This window comes from Dryobates pubescens, chromosome 18 (assembly GCF_014839835.1).
Source record: "Dryobates pubescens isolate bDryPub1 chromosome 18, bDryPub1.pri, whole genome shotgun sequence".
Lineage (NCBI taxonomy): Eukaryota > Metazoa > Chordata > Aves > Piciformes > Picidae > Dryobates > Dryobates pubescens.
In genome coordinates this window covers 20,955,263-20,980,853 of record NC_071629.1, presented here as the reverse complement: position 1 = coordinate 20,980,853, position 25,591 = coordinate 20,955,263, and the positions used below count along the sequence as shown (strand labels likewise).

At 52.7% G+C, this 25,591-nt stretch overlaps 1 protein-coding gene across 1 annotated transcript in view; it reads right to left on the bottom strand.

Annotated features, from left to right (window-relative positions):
* Window positions 1-23,721: 23,721 nt before the first annotated feature.
* Window positions 23,722-25,591, bottom strand: part of GPC4 (glypican 4) — a 125,253-nt gene continuing 123,383 nt past the window's right edge. Inside the window, exon 9 of the mRNA XM_054169527.1 lies at window positions 23,722-24,127. Within this exon, the coding sequence (XP_054025502.1) occupies window positions 23,880-24,127 (248 nt within the window). The 3' untranslated portion in view covers window positions 23,722-23,879. The remainder of the gene's footprint in view (window positions 24,128-25,591) is intronic.

Here is a 25,591-nt window from a genome sequence, read left to right as displayed (position 1 = left end):
GCTCTCTGCTGGCAGATATTTTTGCTTCCTCAGACAAGTATTGTGTTTGCCTAAGTCAAAGGAGGAGGCAGGTGGTGGGGTGGCAATTGCAGTGCAGCTCAGCACTGAGCTACAAACCACCAAGTTGATGGAGGATTGCTCAGCAGCTCAAGCATCAGCTCCCAGGGAATACAGCATACAGAATTAACCAGGTGGGAAAAGACCTCAGAGATCATCAAGTCCAACCTATCACCCAGCGCCATCTGATCAACTCAACCATGGCACCAAGTGCCTCATCCAGGCTCTTTTTAATCACTTCCAGTGATGGTGACTCCACCACCTCCCTGGGCAGCACAGCCCAAAGGCCAATCTCTCTTGCTGGGAAGGCTTTCTTCCTCACATCCAGCACACAGAGCTGGCTCCCCACAACAGGAGAGTTGCCATAGTCCATCAGGAGGGGCACCACGTGGCAGTGGTGGGGCTGGAGGTGCAGGGCAGTGAAGCAGGGGGTTAATGAGAGCAGGCAGCCCTGCAGCAGCACTTCCAGCTCACAGCTCTCTCAGTCCTCTGCTGCAGATCAGGTTTTATTGTTGGTTCCTCCCAAGGGGGAACAGAGACAGGGATGCCAAAGATCATACAAAATACATCTCCCTTTCAAAACACAAGGCAGGAAACCAAGGGCTTGCTGACTGACAGCACTGCAATGGCCCAAACAACACCCTCAGGCCAAGTCCTCCTTCTGGGAAGCTCCACTGAGCACAAACACTTCTTTTTTTGTTGTTATTTTCCAAGAGCTCAGCTCAGCTCTAAGCCTTGCATCTCCCTGGGCAGGAAAGCCAGCCAGCTCCTTTTCCATGGAAACCTGAGTACCCAAAATGGTGTGAGCAGCTCTCCCCACAACCAAACCCTTCCTTACAGGCAAGGAGAAGGGTTGTGCAAGCCTGCAGAGCAGTGCTGCTCCATGAAGTCTCCTCAGCTCAAGTAGGATGAAAAACATCTGGCCCTTGTGGCCAAGAAGGCCACTGGGGTCCTGGGGTGCATTGAGAGGAGTGTGTCCAGCAGAGCCAGGGAGGTTCTCCTCCCCCTCTACTCTGCCCTGGTGAGGCTCCACCTGGAATATTGCATCCAGCTCTGGGCTCCCCAGTTCAGGAGGGACAGGGATCTGCTGGAGAGAGTCCAAGGGAGGGCTCCAAGGATGCTGAAGGGACTGCAGCACTGCCTGGGGAGGAGAGGCTGAGAGCCCTGGGGCTGTTTGCTCTGGAGAAGAGAAGACTGAGAGGGATCTGATCAATGTCTATCAATATCTGAGAGCTGGGGGGCAGGAGGGAGGGGACAGGCTCTGCTCAGTTGCACCCTGGGATAGGCCAAGGGGCAATGGATGGAAACTCCAGCACAGGAGGTTCCATCTCAAGATGAGGAGGAACTTCTTCCCTGTGAGGCTCACAGAGCCCTGGAGCAGGCTGCCCAGAGAGGTTGTGGAGTCTCCTGCTCTGGAGCCTTTCCAGCCCCATCTGGATGTGTTCCTGTGTGACCTGTGCTGGATTCTCTGCTCCTGCTCTGGCTGGGGGTTGGACTGGATGATCTCCAGAGGTCCCTTCCAACCCCTAACACCCTGCAATCCTGTGAGCTACTGGAAAGAGTCCAGCACAGGGCCACTGAGATGCTGAGGGCACTGGAACAGCTCTCTTATGAGGAGAAGCTGAGACCTGGGGCTGGTTAGCTTGGAGAAGAGGAGGCTGAGGGGGATCTGATCAATGCTTACGGATATCTAAGGGGTGGGTGTCAGAAAGATGAGGCCAGGCTCTGCCCAGTGGTCCCCACTGACAGGACAAGAGGTACTGGGCACAACCTGTGACATAAGAAGTTCCATCTCAACATGAGAAGGACCTTGAGGATGGCAAAGCCCTGGAGCAGGCTGCCCAGAGAGGTGGTGGAGTCTCCACCTCTGGAGACATTCAAGACCCACCTGGATGTGCTCCTGAGTGGGTGGTGCCACTCTGGCAGGGGGGTTGGACTGGATGATCTTCAGAGGTCCCTTCCAAGCCCTACCATTCTGTGATGCTGTGATGCCACCAGTTTGTCAGGGGGTCCAGCAGGAGCACAGACCTCACTGTCCAGTGGGAAGCTTATCCTCAACTTTTTCTTTATGGAACCATAAAATTCATAGAGCTCAAGAACCACAGAATGCAGTGGGTCAGAAGGGACTTCTGGAGGTCATTTGGACCAACCTTCCTGCAGCAAGCAGGGACATCCTGAGTGGTTTTGCAAGAAAATCACTGATCACACAGCTGAGCAGCTTGGAAAGCCCCATGGGTGCTTGGAGAAGCTACCACCACCCAGGCAGTGCTTTTGTTGGCAGCCACATGCCAGCACCCAGTCTGGACACCCCAGGCAGCTGAAGGAAGCTCTAAATCAAACACAAGCCAGGGTCAGCACACCTGAGTGCCCCAGGAGGACACAAGCTGGAGACTGTAGATTGTTCTGGGGGAGGGTAATCCCTTGCTGACTGCCCTCTGGGAAGGCAGGGATTCTGTTTGACTTGAATCATAGAATTGTCAGGGTTGGAAGGGACCTCAAGGAGCAGCCAGTTCCAACCCCCCTGCCATGGCCAGGGACACCTCACACTGCAGCAGGTTGCTCACAGCCACATCCAGCCTGGCTGCAAACACCTCCAGGCAGGAGGCTTCCACCAGCTCCCTGGGCAACCTGTGCCAGGCTCTCACCACCCTCCTGGGGAACAACTTCTTCCTCACATCCAATCTCAATCTCCCCACTTCTAGTTTTGCTCCATCCCCCCCAGTCCTATCCCTCCCTGACACCCTCAAAAGTCCCTCCCCAGCTTTCTTGGAGCCCCCTGAAGATCCTGGAAGGCCACAATTAGGTCTCCTTAGAGCTTTCTCCTCTCCAGACTGAACAGCCCCAACTCCCTCAGTCTGTCTCCAGAGACTACTCAGGATATTGCTTTCAAGACAGACTACAAGGAGAGGCACAACCAATGATGCAGTAGTCCCTGTGAAGCCTTGGGGCTGGTGCTGGCAGGGCAGGAGGTGTTTGCAGTCTTGGAGCACAAACACCCAAGAGGGCATCAAGTAGCCTTATCTCCATGTTGTTGAAAGTCCCCTGGCTCTGGGGTTGGGCAGATGGCCTGGAGAACTAGCCCTGGGGTGGGCTTGGTGTTTTCAGGGATATGGCTGTGCTTGCTGATCTGCCCCAGGTATCTCTCCTGGATTTAACAGCCTTGGTTTGCTCTCTGGGCGAGGATAAATAGACTAGACTAGACTGGAATAGAATAGAATTAACCATATTGGAAGAGACCTTTGAGATCATCACGTCCAACCTACCCCCCAGCACCATCTGATCAACTAAACCATGGCACCAAGTGCCTCATCCAGGCCCTTCCTAAACACCTCCAGGGATGGTGACTCCACCACCTCCCTGGGCAGCACATCCCAATGGCCAATAACTCTTTCTATGATGAACTTTCTCCTCACCTCCAGCTTAAACTCCCCTGGTGCAGCTTGAGACTGTGTCCTCTTGTTCTGGTGCTGCTTGCCTGGGAAAAGAGACCAACCCCCACCTGGCTGCAACCTCCCTTTAGGGAGTTGGAGAGAGCAAGAAGGTCTCCCCTGAGCCTCCTCTTCTGCAGGCTAAGCAACCCCAGCTCCCTCAGCCTCTCCTCACAGGGCTGTGCTCCAGACCCCTCCCCAGCCTTGTTGCCCTTCTCTGGACACCTTCAAGTGTCTCAATGTCCTTCTTAAACTGAGGAGCCCAGAACTGGACACAGGACTCAAGGTGTGGCCTAAGCAGTGCTGAGCACAGGGCACAATGACTTCCCTGCTCCTGCTGGCCACACTGTTCCTGATGCAGGCCAGGATGCCCTTGGCCTTCTTGGCCCCCGGGCATGCTGCTGGCTCAGATGCTGGGATAGAAGAGCACAGGAACAGCAGCATGGTGCCTTTGGCCCTTCCAAAGCAGCTGAGAGTCCCAGGAGCAGGTGGCAGTTCAGGAAGACTCAGAGGTTTGCAGTTCTTCTGGTTTTGGGGATGCTTTTCAGATCTTCAGTGCCAGCTGCTGTACCCAGGAAGCCCAGTAACCACCACTCAGGTGCACCCTCTTCCCACTGCTGCTGCTGGGCTTCAGTGCTGCTGGTCCCAGCCCAGCATGCACAACTGGGTGAGAAACTCAGAAAGCAAAGGCAGGCCCAAGGCTCTTGCTGGAGACACCAAAACAGGGAGCCAGGAGGTGCTGCTGACCTCCTGATGTCTCTGCTCTTCAGACTTGGTCTCCCTTAAGACTTGTTCAACTCACCTGCAGGGCTGAGCAAAGACCACTTCTTGCTGTGTGCTCAGTCAGTGCCCAAAAGTGGGGCCCTGGGCTGGACCAGAGCTGCTAAGGTCAGCACAACTCATGCCCTAAGCCACACTAACCATGCCAGCAGCTCTGGGATGCTCAGGTCCTGGCATCCAGGACCCAGCCTATGTTACCCTGCAGGTATTTCTCTCTCACAGAAGCTTAGAAAGAAACCCCACAGATTATCCCCACCAGCACTGCTGAGCCCAGAGCAGCTGGGGGCCGTGCAGCCCCAGCCCTCCCTGCTTGCCAAGCACTGCCCAAGAGGCTGCTCTCGCAGTGGGCAGCGGTGTCAAGGTGCCAGTGCCCTGTAGCTAAGTTGGCAATGCCATCTAGTGCATAGAGACAGAAACAGCAGAGTGGCCAAGGGCTGCCAGGTGTACATGGCACCAGATGTGCAGTCCAGATGTGCCCTCAGACAGGGCAATGGAGTTGGTGGCGGCACAGGGTCCAGCCATAACCCCGGGGTACTGCTGCCCTCGGCTGTGCTTGCAGCCCCTGAGATGAAGGTCCCTGCAGGCTGACCACACAGAGACTCCTGGAATGGCTTTGGATGGAAGGGATCTGAAAGCTCATCCAGCTCCAACCCCCTGCCATGGGCAGGGACACCTCTCACTAGACCAGGATGCTCAAGGCCTCATCCAGCCTGGCCTTGAACATCTCCAGGGAGGGGACATCCACAGCCTCCCTGAGCAACCTGTGCCAGAGTCTCACCACCCTCACGCTCAAGAATTTCTTCCTCATCTCCAGTCTCAATCTCCCCTCTCCCAGCTCAAAGCCATTGTTCCTCATCCTTTCACTCCCAGCCCTTGTCAAATGTCCCTCCCCAGCTCTCCTGGAGCCCCTTCAGGTACCAGAAGGCTGCTCTAAGGTCTCCCCAGAGTCTTCTCCAGGCTGAACAGCCCCAACTCTCTCACCCTATCCCCATAGGAGAGGTTCTCTCATCATCTCCATGGCCTCCTCTGAACCCTCTCCAGCAGCTCCAGGTCCTTCTTGTGCTGGGGGCCCCAGAGCTGGAGGCAGTGCTGCAGGTGGGCTCTGAGCAGAGCAGAGGGGCAGAATCCCCTCCCTGTGCTGCTGCTCTCCCTGCTCTGGCTGCAGCTCAGCACACAGCTGCCTGCTGGGCTGCCAGGGACCATCGCCGGCTCCTGGCAAGCCTGCCCTGGATCTTTTCCCCACCAGCAAAAGCCTGGCCTTATCCAGAAACCCCAACTGGCCTGGGTAGGTAGGGAGGAAGGAGGGGAAGTCCTCTCCTTTCCCCAGAGGCTTCCAATCAAGGCGTCCCAGCTTCAGCAGGCTGTGGGCTCTGCAGCCAGCGCAGCTGAGGGCTTTGGCTCTCTGGCGTCACTCGGATGTAAAACATCTCCCCTCACATCTCCCCTCACAAACATTCTTCCTCTTTTTTTTTTTTCCCCTCTTTCCATGCAAGGCAAACACTTTCTCACTAACAAGAAACATTTCCTTGCTTCCACAGGAACAAAGGGTGAGGTTTTCTCCAGACAAAGGCAGCGAGGGTTTCCTTTCATGGAGAGCGATTGTGGTGACGCAGACTGAGATCGTTTCGGGCTTGGGGTTTTGGGGTTGGGTTTTTGCCTTCCCAAATCCTTCTTCCCCCCCCCCCAGAAAGAAATATCTTTAGGCTGATGACAATTTTCTTCTTGTGCAATTTCCACCAGTGATTGAAAACATTGCTCCTTCCTTTCTTCTTCTGATGGAACAAAAATCATCATCGTGGTGATGGTAATAATCGTTTGGCTTTTAGGAGTGATTTGGGTCTTTTGCCTTGCTTAAACCGGGACAAGGCTACGTCTGCCACCAAGAATGTGTGACCTCTGCAAGCAAAATATCTCAGCAGCTCTTGCAAACAGCAGATGAGGCTGCTAAACCCCTCTCTATTCTGTTCCACAAGTCCTGGCAGTCTGGGGAAGTCCCCACAGGCTGGGAAAGGGGAAACATTCCCCCCAGTTTCAAACAGGGTAAGCAGGAGGAACCAGGGAACTGCAGGCCAGGCAGCCTCACCTCTGTGCCCGGAGAGATCATGGAGCAGAGCCTCCTGGAGGCACTACTGACTCAGAAGAATAGTGAAGAGGTGATGGGGAACAGTCAGCATGGCTGCACCAAGGGCAAATCCTGCCTGACCAACCTGGTGGCCTTCTCTGAGCAGGTGACAGCATCAATAGCTGAGGGGCAGCAACTGCTGTCGTTTGCCTGGCCCTGAGCACAGCCTTCCACACTGCCCTGCACCACAGCCTGGGCTCCAGGGTGGTGACACAGGGGTCTGAGGGGTGACCACTAGATGGATACAGAACTGGCTTGATGGCTGCACCCAAAGAGTGGCTGTCCATGGGTCCATGGCCCAGTGGAGGCCAGGGACAAGCAGAGTCCCTCAGGGGTCAGCCCTGGGACCAGGCTTGTTCAACATCTTTGTGGGTGCCAGGGACAGTGGCACTGAGTGCACCCTCAGCAGGGTTGCTGATGGCACCAAGCTGTGTGGTGCAGCAGACAGCTGGAGGGAAGGGATCCATCCAGAGGGACCTGGACAGGCTGGAGAGGTGGGCACAAGCCAACATCAGGAGCTTCAACAAGAGCAAGGGCAGGGTCCTGCAGCTGGGTGGAGGCAATCCCAGGCACAAATCCAGGCTGGGCAGGGACTGGCTGGAAAGCAGCCCTGAGGAGAGAGACTTAGGGGTGCTGGGGGAGGAGAAGCTCACCAGGAGCTCTCAGTGTGCACTTGCAGCCCAGAAAGCCAAGCAGAGCCTGGGCTGCAGCAAGAGAAGTGTGGCCAGCAGGGCAAGGGAGGGGATTCTCCCCCTCTGCTCAGCTCTGCTGAGACCCCACCTGGAGTACTGCCTCCAGTTCTGGAGCCCCTATTGCAAGAGGGATCTGGAGGGGCTGGAAGGTGTCCAGAGAAGGGCCAGGAGGATGAGCAGAGGGCTGGAGCACCTCTCCTGTGAGGACAGACTGAAGGAGTTGGGGCTGTTCGGTCTGGAGAAGAGAAGGCTCCCAGGTGACCTCATTGTGGCCTTCCAGGATCTGAAGGGGGCTCCAAGAAGGCTGGGGAGGGACTGCTCAGGATCTCAGGTAGTGATAGGACTGGGGGGAATGGAATGAAGCTGGAGGTGGGGAAATTCAGGCTGGAGGTGAGGAGGAAGTTCTTCCCCATGAGAGTGGTGAAGCCCTGGAATGGGTTGTCCAGGGAGGTGGTTGGGGCCCTGTCCCTGGAGGTGTTTAAGCCCAGGCTGGATGAGGCTCTGGGCAGCCTGATCTAGTGTGGGGTGTCCCTGGCCATGGCAGGGGGGTTGGAGCTAGCTGATCCTTGTGGTCCCTTCCAACCCTTCCCCTTCCCCTTCCCCTTCCCCTTCCCCTTCCCTATATCCAAGGAGGCTGCTCCTCATTGCAAAGCCTTTGCCTTGCAAGCCCATCATACATTTAATAGGCACAAAAGGTCAGAGGAGAGGGGAAATTGGTCTACCTGGGCTTGATTTAGAAGTAGATAACATATAGATCAGGTCCACCCCCACTCATCACCACTGAAGTCTGTGGGTCTGAGAGCCAGGCTGGCTTCCCACTTCAGACTGAATTATCATAGAGTCACAGAATTGTTTCAGTTGGAAAAGGCCTCTAAGGTCATCAAGTGCAACTGTCCACCCAGCACCACCATGGCCACCAAACTATGCCCCAAAGTGCCATGGCCATGGCTACACATGGCTATACTAACCCAACCCTCCCCTGGCACAATTCCAGGCCACTTCCTCTCCTCCTCTCACTTGTCACTAGGGAGATGAGACCAGCTCCTCCCTCGCTCCAACCTCCCTCCCAGGCAGTTTGCAGAGAGAGTTAGCTGAATGCTGTGGAGGGGATATTTCATGGTGGCCTCTGGTGTGTTCAAAGGGTTAAAATCCACCTTGGCCATGCAAGGAGCAGCAAATCCTCTCTGCAGATGAAGCTGTAGGGGCTGGAGGAGGCAGGACTGGAGCAGGTTCCATCCAACTGCTGCTGGAGTCAGCGGGAGCTGCTCCACAGCCTTGGAGCTAAGTCAGGGCTTAAGTAGCAACTGGAAGGATAAAAGCTTGTGGGATCAGGCCTTAAACCACCAGCTCCTGCCTGAGCACAGCCTTGGAGAATGCCTAAAATAACCAGCATCATCAGGGGCCTGCATGTTAAAATAAATGAGAATCAATAATGTTAACAGCCATTAATTCTTGCTAACAGAAGCACTGCCTCAGAAGCAGAGTTAATAAACCCAGCTAGACCACCGCCACCATCCAGGCCTTGAAAAGATCCCAAACCATTTAACTATTGACCACATTCCTTTGAAATTAAGGAGTATTTCCTTGGGATTTAGGCATTGATCTGGGCTGAGCCCTGCTTGACATCTGGAGCAGTTAAAATAGCAACCTGAACGGGCTCGAGTCTGCCACCGGCGCTGGGAAGCAAACCCAAGCCCCGCTGTAACTTGTGGGCTCTCATTAAAACCACTCCGCTGTCTCAGCGCTGGAGAGCCACAACCCACCACCCACAGGCTGCTGCTGCTGCTGCTGAGGTTAAGCCCCAGGGCTGCTTCCATGCTCCTCAAAATCCTCAGCTTCCTGGAGGAGGAAAGGCACCTTGCAGAGAGTCCTGATCCTCACTCCCCCAGCAGAGGCATCCTCTCCTTGCTTACAGGCAGCCGGGGAGGTTGGGTTCAGTGCCCCCTGCAGTGCTCCAGCCTTGGGGCAGAGTGGCTGGAAACTGCCCAGCAGAGAAAGACCTGGGGGTGTTGGTTGACAGCTGCTGAACATGAGCCATTGTGTGGCCAAGTGGCCAAAAAGGCCACCAGCAGCCTGGCCTGCATCAGCAATGGCAGGGCAGGGATTGTCCCCCTGGACTCAGCACTGGTGAGGCCACAGCTTGAGTGCTGGCTTCAGTTTTGGGTCCCTCACTCCAAAAAGGACACTGAGGTGCTGGAGTATGCCCAGAGAAGGGCAATGAAGCTGGGGAACAGTCTGGAGAACAGGGCTGGGGAGGAGCTGCTGAGGGAGCTGGATCTGAGGGGAGACCTCATTGCTCTCTGCACTTCCCTGAAAGGAGGTTGGAATGAGGTGGGGGTTGGTCTCTTCTCCCCAGTAACAAGTGACAGGACCAGAGGAAGTGGCCTCAAGTTGCACCAGGGCAGGTTTAGGTTGGACATTAGAAGACCCTTCTTCCCTGAAAGGGTTCTCCAAGACTGGAACAGGCTGCTCAGGAAGGTGGTTGAAGCCCCATCCCTGGAGCTGTTTAAATGCTCTCTAGATGCAGTACCCAGCAGAGTGAAAGAATGGGACAGGAAATAAGTAGGTGGCAGAGATGCAGCTCAAGTGCTGCCTATGGCACCCATCTGGTGCCTCCTTTACATTTCTACCCATTACCTCTTGGCCTCACACTACTGGGAGCCCCTGGAAAAGCCTCTGTCTCCCCCCCTGCCACGGCTGTACCAAAGTGATGGAGAACATCCCCAAGGAAGGGAATTCCTCCCTCTTCTCTACTGGCTAGTTTGTCCTGTGTGGAAGAGCATGCTGGCTCCAGGCAGCCAAAGGGCAGCTCTGCTTACCATCCCTCCAGCCACGAGCTCCCCAGAGACCTCATACCCATCCCTCTGGTCAGCACCAGGCTCCTCATCAGCTGTGCAGAGCACAGTCCTCCCCATCTCCTCCATGGGGGCAAGCAGGGGGCTCCTGGGGATGCTGGTTGACAGCCTCCTGAATATGAGCCAGCAGTGTGCCCAGGTGGCCGAGAAGGCCAATGGCATCCTGGCCTGCATCAGGAACAGTGTGGCCAGCAGGAGCAGGGAGGTCATTGTGCCCTGTGCTCAGCACTGCTCAGGCCACACCTTGAGTCCTGTGTCCAGTTCTGGGCTGCTCAGTTTAAGAAGGACATTGAGACACTTGAAGGTGTCCAGAGAAGGGCAATGAGGCTGGGGAGGGTTCTGGAGCACAGCCCTGGGAGGAGAGGCTGAGGGAGCTGGGGTTGCTTAGCCTGGAGAAGAGGTGGCTCAGGGGAGACCTTCTTGCTCTCTCCAACTCCCTGCAGGGAGGTTGTAGCCAGGTGGGAGTTGGTCTCTTCTCCCAGGCACCCAGCACCATAACAAGAGGACACAGTCTCAAGCTGTGCCAGGGGAGGTTTAAGCTGGAGGTGAGGAGAAAGTTCTTCCCAGAGAGAGTTGTTAGCCATTGGGATGTGCTGCCCAGGGAGGTGGTGGAGTCCCCATCCCTGGAGGTGTTCAAGAGGGGATTGGATGTGGCACTTGGTGCCATGGTTCAGTCATGAGCTCTGTGGTGCCAGGTTGGACTCGATGATCTTTGAGGTCTCTTCCAACCTTGGTGATTCTGTGATAACAGAGCAGCTGAGCTATCTGCTGGATCTACCTTGGCCCTTTGGCTAGGAAGCCAAACCAGAAGTACTCAGCACAGAAGACACAGGGAACAGAACAAGCCTAATTCATTTGGCTAATTCTTTTCAGACAAGGAGGCTCCAGAAGACCTCTACCCAAGACAACAGCTCCTTTGTAACATGGATTCTGCCAGCCCCTGGCTAGCTGAGAGCCTTTGTTCTCCCCCCTCCAAACACTGGTGCTCAACTGACATAGAGTCATAGAATCACAGAATGGTAGGGGTTGGAAGGGACCTCCAGAGATCATCCAGTCCAACCCCCCTGCCAGAGCAGGGTCACCTAGGGCAGGTCACACACAGAGGAACACATCCAGAGGGGGCTTGAAAGTCTCCAGAGAGGAAGGCTCCACAGCCTCTCTGGGCAGCCTGCTCCAGGGCTCTGTCACCCTGCTCAGACCTGCAGTTCCCACCACGGTTTTGCAGCAGCAGATTCTTCCTGAGCTCTGAATGCACAAGCAAGCCAAGAATCTCAGCAATGAATAAACACTGATTACACAGTTGATTTTTTTTCTCCCCCAATTTTGGAATTCCTTGGTTTTTTTTCCTATGGGAAAAGCACAAGCAGCAAAGCTGCAACACCCCCAGCCCAAGTGCCCACTTGCCCCAAGACATGGAGACACTGGAGCCTATCTCATCCTCTGGGACACTGAACCTGAAGTGCCCTCAAGAAAGCACCATGGGCTGTGCTAGGGGACAGGGAATTCAGAGCAAACCACAGTCACAGACTCACAGAAACATTCAGGTTGGAACAGACCCTCAGGATCACCAAGTCCAACCCAGAACCCTGCTCTGCAAGGCTCACCCCTGAACCATAGCCCCAAGCACCACATCCAAACCATACATCCAGGCTTGGGGACTCCACCACCTCCCTGGGCAGCACATTCCAATCCCTGACCAGTCTGGATGGGAAAAAACGTTTCCTAATGACCCTGCCCAGTCACAGCCTGAAGCTGTTCCTCTTGTCCTGTCACTAATGACCTGTGAGGAGAGACCATCAGCAGCCTCTCCACAACCTCCTGTCAGGGAGTTATAGAATCACAGAATTGTCAGGGCTGGAAGGGACTTCAAGGACCATCTGGTTCCAACCCCCCCTGCCATGGGCAGGGACACCTCACACTACAGCAGGTTGCTCACAGCCACATCCAGCCTGGCTGCAAACACCTCCAGGCAGGAGGCTTCCACCACCTCCCTGGGCAACCTTCCCCTCATGGGGAACAACTTCTTCCTAACATCCAATCTCAATCTCCCCACTTCTAGTTTTGCTCCATCCCCTCCAGCCCTATCACCCCCTGACACCCTCAAAAGTCCCTCCCCAGCTTTCTTAGAGCCCTCTTCAGATGCTGGAAGGCCACAATTAGGTCTCCTCAGAGCCTTGTCCTCTCCAGACTGAACAGCCCCAACTCCCTCAGTCTGTCCTCACAGCAGAGCAGCTCCAGCCCTCTGCTCATCCTCATGCAGACAGCTGTAGACAGTCATACAGGCCTGTCCAAGTGCCAGCCACTTCTTCTCCTACTCTTACTCCATCATCCATTGCATCTATTGGGATGCCCAGCTCCTCTCCTGCAAACAGGGCAGGGTGGCCACTCACCCCAAATCAGAGGAGTGTTGTGAACATGTATTGAAAGATGCCTCCAGAGCCCAGTCACACCACAGAGAATCATGGAATCAGAGAATGCATCAGCTTGGAACAGAGCCCCAAAGGTCATCCTGTCCAACTCCCCTGCAGTCAGCAGGGACATCTCCAATTAGATCAGGCTGCCCAAGGCACCATCGAGTTTGAGCTTGAATGTCTCCACAGACTGGGCCTCCAGCACCTCTCTGGGCAACCTGCTCCAGTGTCTCACCACCCTCATGGTAAAGAACTCCTTCCTTATGTCCAGCCTAAATCTGTGCTGCTCTAGTTTCCATAGCCCCTTATCCAATCATAGAATCATTAAGACTGGAAAAGACCTCTAAAATCATCATGTCCAACCTTCCAGCCAACACCTCCATGACCACTAAACCATGGCCCCAAGTGCCATGTCCCCAGGTTTCTAGAGCAGCCCAAGGGATGGGGACTCCACCACCTCCCTGGGCAGCCTGTGCCATGCCTGACCACTCTTGCAGGAAAGGCATTTCTCCTCCAGCCTAACCCTCCCCTGGCACAACTTCAGGCCATTTTCCCTTGTCCTGTCACTTGTTACTTGGGAGAAGAGACCCACATCCACCTGGCTCCAACCTCCTTTCAGCAAGCTGTAGAGAGCAATGAGGTCTTCCCCAGCCTCTTCTTCTCCATGCTAAACGTCCCCAGTCCCTCAGCTGCTCCTCCCCAGCCCTGTTCTCCAGCCCCTTCACCCAGGGAACGCAGGGGCAAGAGGAAGAGTGAAGCAGGGGCAGCAGCATGGCTCCCTGGGCAGCCTGTCCCAATGCTTGACCACTCTCAGTAAAGAAATTCTTCTTAATATCCAACCTCCACCTTCCCTGGCTCAGCCTGAGGCCATTCCCTCTCATCCTGGACTTGGGAGGGGAGAGAAATCTGAGTAAACCTCTGTGTGACTGCCCACAGCCCTGTGAGGAGAGGCTGAGGGAGCTGGGATTGCTTAGCCTGGAGAAGAGGAGGCTCAGGGGAGACCTTCTTGCTCTCTCCAACTCCCTGAAGGGAGGTTGTAGCCAGGTGGGGGTTGGTCTCTTCTCCCAGGCAAGCAGCACCAGAACAAGAGGACACAGTCTCAAGCTGTGCCAGGGGAGGTTCAGGCTGGATGTTAGGAAGAAATTCTTCCCTGAAAGAGAGCTTGGCCATTGGGATGTGCTGCCCAAGGAGCCATGCTGCTGCCCCTGCTTCACTCTTCCTCTTGCCCCTGCTTTTCCTGGGTGAAGGGTCTGGAGAACAGGGCTGGTGAGGAGCAGCTGAGGGACCTGGGGGTGTTTAGGGAGGTGGTGGAGAAAGTTCTTCCCAGCAAGAGAGATTGGCCATTGGAATGTGCTGCCCAGGGAGGTGGTGGAGTCCCCATCCCTGGAGGTGTTTAGGAAGAGCCTGGCTGAGGCACTTGGTGCCATGGTTCAGTTGTCAGGAGGTGCTGGGTGATAGGTTGGACTCGATGATCCTTGAGGTCTTTTCCATCCTGGCTAATTCTGCAATTCTGTGAACCAAACTCCAAGCCTGGCCACTTCCTCCCCTGCCAGGTTTTCAGGCTGGCCTCGCTTTTTCTGGCTGAGCTTTACAAAGCCCTGAAGAAGAAAGCAGGCTTGGAGCTGAGCTACCCTGTAGCAAGACCGACCACCACCACACAATAGGGGCTGCCAGCAACCACCGGCAACCGCATTCCACCTTGCTAATCCTGCCTGTTCCCCCCTCCCCCCTCGGGAAGAAAAGAGGAGATGCTTTAACTCCTGCTAACATCCTCACCATGATCTCCATGCAAATACAGTCAGCAGGCAATTACCAGGCCCGGCCAAGGGCCGGCCATTGTGCAGCTGACAATAGCTTGTCAAGCCCCAAACAAATCCCTCAACCTGCTCCCAGAGTTGAAGTCTCATTAGCAGAAATCAGTAACCCAATTGATGAGGGCTTTAGCCTGCTGATTTGCATCAGGTCCCCGGGAACTAATGGCACAGGTGGAGAGGACAATGTGGCAGGACAGGCCGGGAAGAGGAATTGCTGCGCAGGGGGATTGGATTGCCACAGCAGATGAAAGAATCCTAGACTCAGAGAATTGTCAGGGTTGGAAGGGACCTCAAGGCTCAGCCAGTTCCAACCCCCCTGCCACGGCCAGGGACACCTCACACTACAGCAGGTTGCTCACAGCCACATCCAGCCTGGCTGCAAACACCTCCAGGGAGAAGGGCATGGGCACCCCAGATTTCAGGATGGGGATTTCAGTTGATGATGAGCAGCTGATGATAATGATGATGAGCACAGAACCACCCAGGTTGGAGGAGACCTCAAAGATCATCAAGTCCAACCTGGCCCCACAGAGCTCATGACTAGACCATGGCACCAAGTGCCACATCCAATCCCCTCTTGAACACCTCCAGGGATGGTGACTCCACCACCTCCCTGGGCAGCACATTCCAATGCCTAACAACTCTCTCTGGGAAGAACTTTCTCCTCACCTCCAGCCTAAACCTCCCCTGGCACAGCTTGAGACTGTGTCCTCTTGTTCTGGTGCTGGCTGCCTGGGAGAAGAGACCAACCCCCTCCTGGCTACAACCTCCCTGCAGGGAGTTGTAGACAGCAATGAGGTCTCCCCTGAGCCTCCTCTCCTCCAGGCTAAGCAACCCCAGCTCCCTCAGCCTCTCCTCACAGGGCTGTGCTCCAGACCCCTCCCCAGCCTTGTTGCCCTTCTCTGGACACCTTCAAGAGTCTCAATGTCCTTCTTAATCTGAGGAGCCCAGAACTGGACACAGGACTCAAGGTGTGGCCTAAGCAGTGCAGAGCACAGGGCACTACCTACCTACCTATATCTATCTATCTATCTACCTACCTACCTCTATCTACCTGCCTACCTATATCTATCTACCTACCTACCTACCTATATGTATTTATCTACCTACCTACCTCTATCTACCTAATTCTACCTACCTACCTATGTCTACCTACCTATATCTATCTACCTACCTACCTACCTACCTACCTACCTACCTCTACCTACCTATATCTACCTACCAATCTACCTACCTCTACCTACCTACCTATCTATTGATCTATCTACCTACCTACTGCTATCTACCTACCTACCTATATCTACCTACCTACCTATATCTACCTCCCTACCTCCCTCCCTCCCTCCCTCCCTATATCTATCTACCTACCTACCTCTGTCTACCTACCTCTATCTACCTACCTACCTACCTCTACCTACCTACCTCCATCTACCTACCTCCCTCTACCTCCCTCCACCTACCTCCCTCTATCTACCTACCTATATCTATCTTATCTACCTTCCTACCTATATCTACCTGTCTACCTACCTACATCTATTTCACTCTATCTATCCATCCATATCTTTATATCACTCTATTTCTATTTATCTATCCATCCATCTCTCTCTATCTCTAGATCTATATCTATCACTCTATTTCTATCTGTCCATCCATCCATCCATATCTCTATTTCTATCACTCTATTTATTTCTATCCATCCATCCATCCATCCAATTCTATCACTCTATTTCTGTTTATTTCTATCTATCCATCCATCCACATATCCATCCCTCTATATCTATATATATCTCTGTATCTATCTATCACTCTATTTCTATTTTTTCTATCTATCCATCCATATACCTCTATCTCTATTTATCTATCTATGATCTATCTATCTATTTATTTATTACCATGAGCCCTTGATGGCAGAAGGAGAAGCAGCAGGGGGCAGACCACTCTCCTTCCAGCCCTGCAGTTACACAGTACTGACTTATGGACCATTGCCATTGGCAATCACATCAGGCAGGTGGCCATTGGCCATCACATCAGGCAGAGACTTGAGACATCAACACTCTGCAGTTCTCCTGGATACTCCTCCTGGCTTCCATGGACAAAGCAAATCAGCAGCATTCAAAGCAAAAATAACCTCAAATTGCAAGTTGTTTGCTTGCAGCAATCCACCAAATGAGGTGGATTTATCCAGGCTTGGGGTTCCTGCAGTAGCCATGCCCAGCAGCTTCCATACTCAGTCCTTGGTCCTGAGGGTCCCCAAGATGCTGTAAGGCTGCCTGCAGCAGCAGGACCTGGGCAGCTGACACTCCTAGCTATGGAGAAGGCTGAGGGAGCTGGGGCTCTTTAGCCTTCGGAAGAGGAGGCTGAGGGGAGACCTCATCACCCTCAACAACTGCCTCAAAGCAGGCTGGAGCCAGGTGGAGGTCAGTCTCTCCTTACATGCAGCGTCAGGACAAGAGGAAAAAGCCTCAAATTGCACCAGGGGAGGCTCAGGTTGGATATTAGGAAAAATTTCTTCCCAGCAAGGTTTCCCAGGCACTGTCCCAGGCTGCCCAGGGAGGTGCTGGAGTCACCATCCCTGCAGGGGTTTCAAAGCTGTGTGGATGTGGTGCTGAGGGTTGTGGTTCAGTGGCAGTGGCTGAGCAGCAGGGGTGGATTGTGAGCTCTGGGTATTTGGACTTGGTCTCTTCCAACCTCAGCAGCTCTCTGGTTCTAGGTGTCACCAGTGTGTGCTTCTCTGGGGACAAGAAATGAGTGGATTTGTGCTGGCTAGGGAGGGCACCATCAGGGCAGCAGGTCCCTGGTGCCAGCTTCCACTGCTCTGCTTCCTGCCATCACCATGAGGTGTCACTGCCAGTCACACTGGGGCTGCCCAGAGGTGGGAGGGAAAAGCTTGGGATTAGGGGCAGGGTGACAAAGAGGTGGAGTGATGGCTGTGGGACACAAGATAATGAAAAGCATCCAGACAGACAGAAGGCATTTTGACATGCCTTGCTTCAACAGCACCAGATGCTCTCAAGGAGCCAGGAGCACACCCAGACCTCTTGGCTGGTCCAGCAAGACTTAGATCCAGCTAAAGCCATTAGAGGGCAGTGATGGGAACTCCAGCACCACCAGGTCTAGGAAATGACCAATGTACCAAGAGGTTGCACTTTCCAACTTCACCATGAGGATGGTGGACAGGTTGCCCAGGGAGGTGGTTGGGGCCCCATCCCTGGAGAGATTCAAGGTGAGGCTTGACAGTGTTCCTCTAGGCAACCTGATCTAGTGCAGGATGTCCCTGCTGACATCCAACCTGTCACCCAACACCCCATGACTACTAAACCATGGCACCAAGTGCCACATCCAACCCCTTCTTGAACATCTCCAGAGACAGTGACTCCACCACCTCCCTGGGCAGCACATTCCAATGGCCAGTCTCTCTTGCTGGGAAGAACTTTCTCCTCACCTCCAGCTTAAACCTCCCCTGGCACAGCTTGAGACTGTGTCCTCTTGTTCTGGTGCTGGGTGCCTGGGAGAAGAGACCAACCCCCACCTGGCTACAACCTCCCTTCAGGGAGTTGGAGAGAGCAAGAAGGTCTCCCCTGAGCCTCCTCTTCTCCAGGCTCAGCAACCCCAGCTCCCTCAGCCTCTCCTCACAGGGCTGTGCTCAAGGCCTCTCCCCAGCCTTGTTGCCCTTCTCTGGACACCTTCAAGTCTCTCAATGTCCTTCTTAAACTGAGGGGCCCAGAACTGGACACAGGACTCCAGGTGTGGCCTCAGCAGTGCTGAGCACAGGGCACCATGACTTCCCTGCTCCTGCTGGCCACACTAGTCTTGATGCAGGCCAGGATGCCATTGGCCTTCTTGGCACCTTGACATAACCTCACCCACTGCCAACACCACCACCTTTTGGGGTTATTTTGCATTTGAAACTTGTTACCAAGTCACAGAATCACAGAATGCATCAGGGTGGAAGGGACCCTCAAAAGTCATCTTGTCCAACACCTGCAGTCAGCAGGGACATCTCCAGCTAGATCAGGCTGCTCAGGGACACATCAAGTCTGACCTTGAACGAATCCAGGGACGGGGCTTCCACCACCTCCCTGGGCAATCTGTTCAGTATTTCACCACTCTCACTGTGCAGAACTTCCTCCTGATGGCCAACCTAAATCTGCCCTGCTCCAGTTTCATACCATTGCCTCTGGTCCTACCCCACAAGCGCTTCTGAACAGTCCCTCCCCAGCCTTCCTGCAGATACTGAAATGCAGCTCTGAGATCTCCCCAGAGCCTTCTCTTCTCCAGGCTGAACAGATCCAACTCTCCCAGCCTGTCCCCATAGGAAAGGTTTTCCAGCCCTCTGATCATCTTTGTGGCCTCCTCTGGACCCACTCCAGCAGGTCCATGTCCTTCTTGTGTTGGGGACCTTTTATATGGACACTACTCCAGGTAGTCCCCAGAGCACAGGGGCAGGATCCCCTCTCTCCATTTCTGGCCACACTGCTTTGGATGCAGCCCAGGCTGCCATTGGCCTTCTGTGCTGCCAGTGCCCATTGCTGGCTCCTGTTCAGCTTCTCATCCAGCAGCACCCCCAAGTTCTTTTCTGCAGGGCTGCTCTCAATCTCATCACCCCCCAGCATGGACTGATAATGAGGATTGCCCTGCCCCAGCTGCAGGACCTCATGAGGTTCACCTGAACCTACTTCTCCTCCTCTCCTTCACTTTCATCATCTGCAGCGCTCAGCATGGTGTCATCAGCAAACTTGCTGGGGATGCCTCAAATCTCCCTGTCCATAGCCTTGGTGATATTAATCATCAGTTCTATATATGGGACTTGCTCCTCAAACCCAGCTGTTTATGGTGGTGGCCATGTGAAATGAGATCCATCCTGGAAGGGAGGGAGCTCTGGCCTTCCTGGCAGCCAGCAGCACGCCTCCTTCCCTGCTCGCCCGGTTTGGTTTACAAGCTCATGTCAGAGAGCCAATTTCGCACTCAAACACAACATAAAAGCAGGAAGAGAACTTTTGATCATCCCACACTGATGTTTACTCTTGCTTCCTGTAGCCCCAGGTGACAAATCTGCTGTCCTTCGGGGAGCAGAGGACGCTCGGGCTGTTAACAAAGTCAACCCCCTTGCACGCGGAAGCTCCTGGGGTTGGTGGTGGCTTGTACCAAACTAAGGAAGGACAATTAGCAAGCAACTAGCTGCAAAAATGATACATATAAATCCAGAAACCTTTTTCTTTTTTGCCTTTCTTTCTCTGAGCAGAGACTCTGGAAAGCAGGAGAGTTTACAAGCAAGTTTCTTACACGTCAACACCTTCGGCCGAGGCGTTGAAGTCAGCCCCTCCGAACACAAGGGCTTTGGTTCCGCCACGCTCTGAGCTCTGAAGAAGTTTAATTTTCTTATTAATTAATTAATTTGCTTATTTATTATTATTTTTTTAATTATTCTTTTATTTCTTTTCTTCCCCCCCCCCCCCCCCCCCCCCTTTCATTTAACTTTGCTGGCCTGCCAGCTGGGGTATGAGCCCGAAGGGTTTATCCAGTCAGAGCTTCGCTGCGATGCATTTCCGAGGGGGGGAACCGCATCTAAAAGGGTTTGTGTTTGGTTTCCAGTTTCTTTTTCAGGCTTTAAAGAATGCATAGAATCATAGAATCAGTTGGAAGGGACCACAAGGATCAGCTAGTTCCAACCCCGCTGCCATGGGCAGGGACACCCCACACTAGATCAGGCTGCCCAGAGCCTCATCCAGCCTGGGCTTAAACACCTCCAGGGACGGCACCCCTACTACCTCCCTGGACAACCCATTCCAGGGCTTCACCACTCTCATGGGGAAGAACTTCCTCCTCACCTCCAGCCTGAATCTCCCCACCTCCAGCTTCATTCCATTCCCCCTAGTCCTATCACTGCCTGAGATCCTGAGCAGTCCCTCCCCAACCTTCTTGTAGCCCCCTTCAGATCCTGGAAGGCCACAATAAGGTCACCTCAGAGCCCTCTCTTCTCCAGACCGAACAGCCCCAACTCCTTCAGTCTGTCCTCACAGGAGAGGTGCTCCAGCCCTCTGCTCATCCTCCTGGCCCTCCAATGGGCTTAGAACCATTTCAATTCATTCAAAAAAAAAAAAAAAGAGAGAGAGAAAAAAAGGGGGCAATCAGAGGGAGGGGGGAAAAAACCCAACCCACCCAAACCCAAACTGCCATGAAACCAAACAAATCAGGAGAAGTCATGGAAACCATCAGCGCTATTTGATTCAGAAGATTTCTCTTTGTTAAGGGACCTTTCAGCTGAAAGAAAACAGCTGGATGCAGTTCAACCCTCTAAATTAAAACCAATCTAACAAGGTCTATGGGGATAACTCTTGCAGCTACATAGTGGAGACCAGATTCACTTCTACCGAGTCAATGTAATAGCACTCAAGAGCTAGAAAGGAAATTCCTCAGACCTGAGGTAGTTTTCTAAGTATCAGCACATTTTCCAGTGCCTCACAAGGCAACTTTAGGTATTTACAATCCACTCCTTTTTTGGCTTTTTATTTTTTTGTTGGGTTTTTTTTTTCCCTTCCCCTTTTCTTTCTTTCCCACACATAAATTTATAACTCTGCAATTTTATGGCCCCATGATTTATTTGGTAAAGAAAAAAATAATCTAGCCAGGAGATCCCTAACCCCTACTGCCCATCGTGTTTTAATAAATAACTGGGCTACTTCGAGTTCAATTAAGCCTCCAGGATTGTTCAGAACCAGCCAAGAGTCCTCCCTTCTTTTTTTTCCTCCCCCTCCTCTTTACAGCTTTGCAGAAATTTGGTGTGAAAATCAAGCACATAAAAAAAGCTGAATGCGAGGCTGACCCTGAGCTAGCAATAGAATAGAATAGGAATAGAATAGAATGGAATGGAATGGAATGGAATGGAATGGAATGGAATGGAATAGAATAGAATAGAATAGAATAGAATAGAATAGAATAGAATAGAATAGAATAGAATGGAACAGAATAGAATAGAATAGAATGGAACAGAATAGAATAGAACAGAATGGAATAGAATAGAATAGAATAGAATGGAATAGAATAGAATAGAATAGAATGGAACAGAATGGAACAGAATAGAATAGAATGGAACGGAATAGAATGGAATAGAATAGAATGGAATAGAATAGAATAGAATAGAGTAGAATAGAATAGAATAGACCAGGTTGGAAGAGACCTTCAAGATCATCGTGTCCAACCCATCAACCAATCCAACACAACCTAAACAACTAACCCATGGCACCAAGCACCCCATCAAGTCTCCTCCTGAACACCTCCAGGGATGGTGACTCCACCACCTCCCCAGGCAGCCCATTCCAATGGGCAATCACTCTCTCTGTGTAGAACTTCTTCCTAACATCCAGCCTAAACCATCCTTGGCACAGCTTGAGACTGTGCCCTCTTGTTCTGGTGCTGGGTGCCTGGGAGAAGAGACCAACCTCTGCCTGTCTACAACCTCCCTTCAGGTAGTTGGAGAGAGCAAGAAGGTCACCCCTGAGCCTCCTCCTCTCCAGGCTAAGCAACCCCAGCTCCCTCAGCCTCTCCTCACAGGGCTGTGTTCCAAGCCCCTCACCAACTTCGTTGCCCTTCTCTGGACACCTTCCAGCAAGTCAACCTCCTTCCTAAACTGAGGGGCCCAGAACTGGACACAGGCAGGACTCAAGGTGTGGCCTGACCAGTGCAGTGTACAGGGGCACAATGACTTCCCTGCTCCTGCTGGCCACACTGTTCCTGATGCAGGCCACGATGCCATTGGCCTTCTTGGCCCCCTGGGCACACTGCAGGCTCCTGTTCAGCCTACCATCGACCAGCACCCCCAGGTCCCTCTCTACCTGGCCGCTCTCAGCCACTCTGACCCCAGCCTGTAGCACTGCATGAATGCTTCAGTACAAAACCAGACAATCATCCTTACAACACCAAGGAGAGGGAAACGGAGCAAAACCTCTCGTGGCCGGGTTGCTCTCCTGGCCAGATCCTGGCACCCAGCCTGACCTAAAGGCTACCTAAAGCAGGAGGAGATGTGCAGAATGCCATTCTTTTTTGAGTCTTTCCAAAGATTTTGCTTTGCCCTAAAAACTCTTCTTTTAAAAAACAAAACAAACCCCAAGAAAATTCTTTCATCTCTTTTCTTAAAAATAGACATTTCTTTTATTCAGGAGTTGCTGTTCACCACAACACCGTTCCAGCTGCAAAGCACAGGGGGCAGAGAGACGGGAGAGCGTCTTGGGCAGTGCCAGTAAGCTCCACTTGCTGGGCATCAGCTCCCAGGAGACCAAACACACCAAAGAGGAGGTGTCCTCAGCCCTGGCAGCTCCTGCTCCAACCTGCCCAGGGGACGCTGCCTGCTGCTCCTTCCCTTTTGCCACCCGTCGGAGGAGGAAACAAATCTCTTGCAAAACCAAACCCCACGCCCTCTCGCCACCCCTCCCACAAAGTATTCCTTAAAAACTGGGGGTTGCAGAGGAGGGGGGGGGAAGAAAATAATTAAACCAAAGAATCCAGCATTCATCTAAGAAATATGCAGACGAGACAGACGTTGGCACGGGGAGCTGCAAGGTGACACATCGCTTCCCACCGAACAAGTTTAATGCCTTATTCCCGGGGGGGGATGCACGTCAGGAAATGACCTACAGGAGTTACAGCTACTTGCAAGGAGCCCAGGGAACAGACAGCTCTTCTTAGCCTCTGCACAACTGGAATTCCTTCTTGTCTCTTCCAATTTCCCCAAACCTCCTGTAAAGGAATAAAAAACATCCAACCCCGCTGCTGGCTTCGCCCCCGCGCTGCGCTCGAGGGGGGCGCTCGGCTCTGCCTTCACCTTCTGTTCCCACGTGATAAAGGCAAAGGACTCTTCCACTTCTTTCCAGGTAAGGCAACTGAACATAAAATGTGGGCAAATGGGAAGTCCCCTATGTGAAAGGGATGCTCTCTGCTCGTTGGGCAAACCATTGTTTTTACTCCCCAGAAGATAAGATGATAAATAAAAGACCACCACCTGCTTCTGTACAGATAAGTTCTCCTCTCAGGAACGCTCCCTTGACACAGGGCAAGAGAAGCCCCTGGGGTTGTTGGTTGGGGTTTGGTGTGGGGGAAAACGGTCAAAGAAAAACAAGGCAAAAGAAAAAGAAGGAAAAAGGGAGGGGGAGGGGGAGGGAAAAAAACTCCCAACAACCCAACAAACCAAACCGAAAGTGATTAAAGACAACAAAAGCAGAGCTAACTACAGGCTTGTATATACACTTTGATCTCCACCTCTACCACGGGCTCTTGGTGAACGGGACAGACTTGGGGTGAGGTGGCAAGTCCTCATTCCTGTTATTCCCAGAATAGCAAGGGGACACCAAAAAACAAAAATAATAACCAAACAACAAAAAAACCCCCAACCAAACCACAAAACAACCCCCAAACCCCTCAACAACCCCTCCCCTCCCCCCCCCCCCCCCAAAAAATAATAACTCAGCATTTTTTAAACCCCGGTGGCAACATAGTAAAAACTGTACACTGTTGTCCATTAACTTAAAAAAAAAAACACCCCCAAAAAAAACCCCCAAACAAACAAACAAAAAAAAAAGAGCAAAGTCCCTAGGTGGTAGAAAAGTGAAAGCAGGTTGCCTTCTAACTTTGAAGAATAAAAAGTCTCTGTCGCTGTTGCTGCTTTGTTTTGTGTTGCTTTGTTTTCTCTCTCTTCCTTTCCCCCCTCCTTGCGCCTGGGCTGCACGATTAGCTCCATAGTCTCTGCAGGGCCACGAAGAGAAGGCTGAGGAGCAAGGCTGGGGCGGGCGAGGAGCTGCTGGGGGCGGTGGAGGAGGAGGAGGAGGAGGAAGAGGAGGACGAGGAGGAGGAGGTGTTGGCGGATTTGTCGCTCTTGCTGGAGCCGCCGCTGACCTCGGTGGCATTGAACTCGAACTCCGGGGAGCACTGCTGCAGCTCGCAGCCGCTGCCGCTCTCCTCCCCGCTGCTCTCCTCACCTGAGGGGCACAAACACACCTGGTGGCCTCTTTGCTGCAGCCAAGGGGGGTGGAAAGCAAGGGTGGGGCTTGGGGGATGGTAAGCAGGGAACGGATTGGGTTGGAAGGGAACTCATAGATGCATCCATAGAATGGGTTGGGTTGGAAGGGACCTGTCACTCATAGATGCATCCATAGAATGGGTTGGGTGGAAGGGACCTTTCACTCATAGATGCATCCATAGAATGGGTTGGGTTGGAAGGGAACTTTCACTCATAGATGCATCCATAGAATGGGTTGGGTTGGAAGGGAACTTTCACTCATAGATGCATCCATAGAATGGGTTGGGTTGGAAGGGACCTTTCACTCATAGATGCATCCATAGAATGGGTTGGGTTGGAAGGGAACTTTCACTCATAGATGCATCCATAGAATGGGTTGGGTTGGAAGGGACCTTTCACTCATAGATGCATCCATAGAATGGGTTGGGTTGGAAGGGAACTTTCACTCATAGATGCATCCATAGAATGGGTTGGGTTGGAAGGGACCTTTCACTCATAGATGCATCCATAGAATGGGTTGGGTTGGAAGGGACCTTTCACTCATAGATGCATCCATAGAATGGGTTGGGTGGAAGGGAACTTTCACTCATAGATGCATCCATAGAATGGGTTGGGTTGGAAGGGAACTTTCACTCATAGATGCATCCATAGAATGGGTTGGGTTGGAAGGGACCTTTCACTCATAGATGCATCCATAGAATGGGTTGGGTTGGAAGGGACCTTTCACTCATAGATGCATCCATAGAATGGGTTGGGTTGGAAGGGACCTTTCACTCATAGATGCATCCATAGAATGGGTTGGGTTGGAAGGGAACTTTCACTCATAGATGCATCCATAGAATGGGTTGGGTTGGAAGGGAACTTTCACTCATAGATGCATCCATAGAATGGGTTGGGTTGGAAGGGACCTTTCACTCATAGATGCATCCATAGAATGGGTTGGGTTGGAAGGGACCTTTCACTCATAGATGCATCCATAGAATGGGTTGGGTTGGAAGGGACCTTTCACTCATAGATGCATCCATAGAATGGGTTGGGTTGGAAGGGACCTTTCACTCATAGATGCATCCATAGAATGGGTTGGGTTGGAAGGGAACTTTCACTCATAGATGCATCCATAGAATGGGTTGGGTTGGAAGGGAACTTTCACTCATAGATGCATCCATAGAATGGGTTGGGTTGGAAGGGACCTGTCACTCATAGATGCATCCATAGAATGGGTTGGGTTGGAAGGGACCTTTCACTCATAGACAAATCCATAGAATGGGTTGGGTTGGAAGGGAACTTTCACTCATAGATGCATCCATAGAATGAGTTGGGTTGGAAGGGACCTTTCACTCATAGATGCATCCATAGAATGAGTTGGGTTGGAAGGGACCTTTCACTCATAGATGCATCCATAGAATGAGTTGGGTTGGAAGGG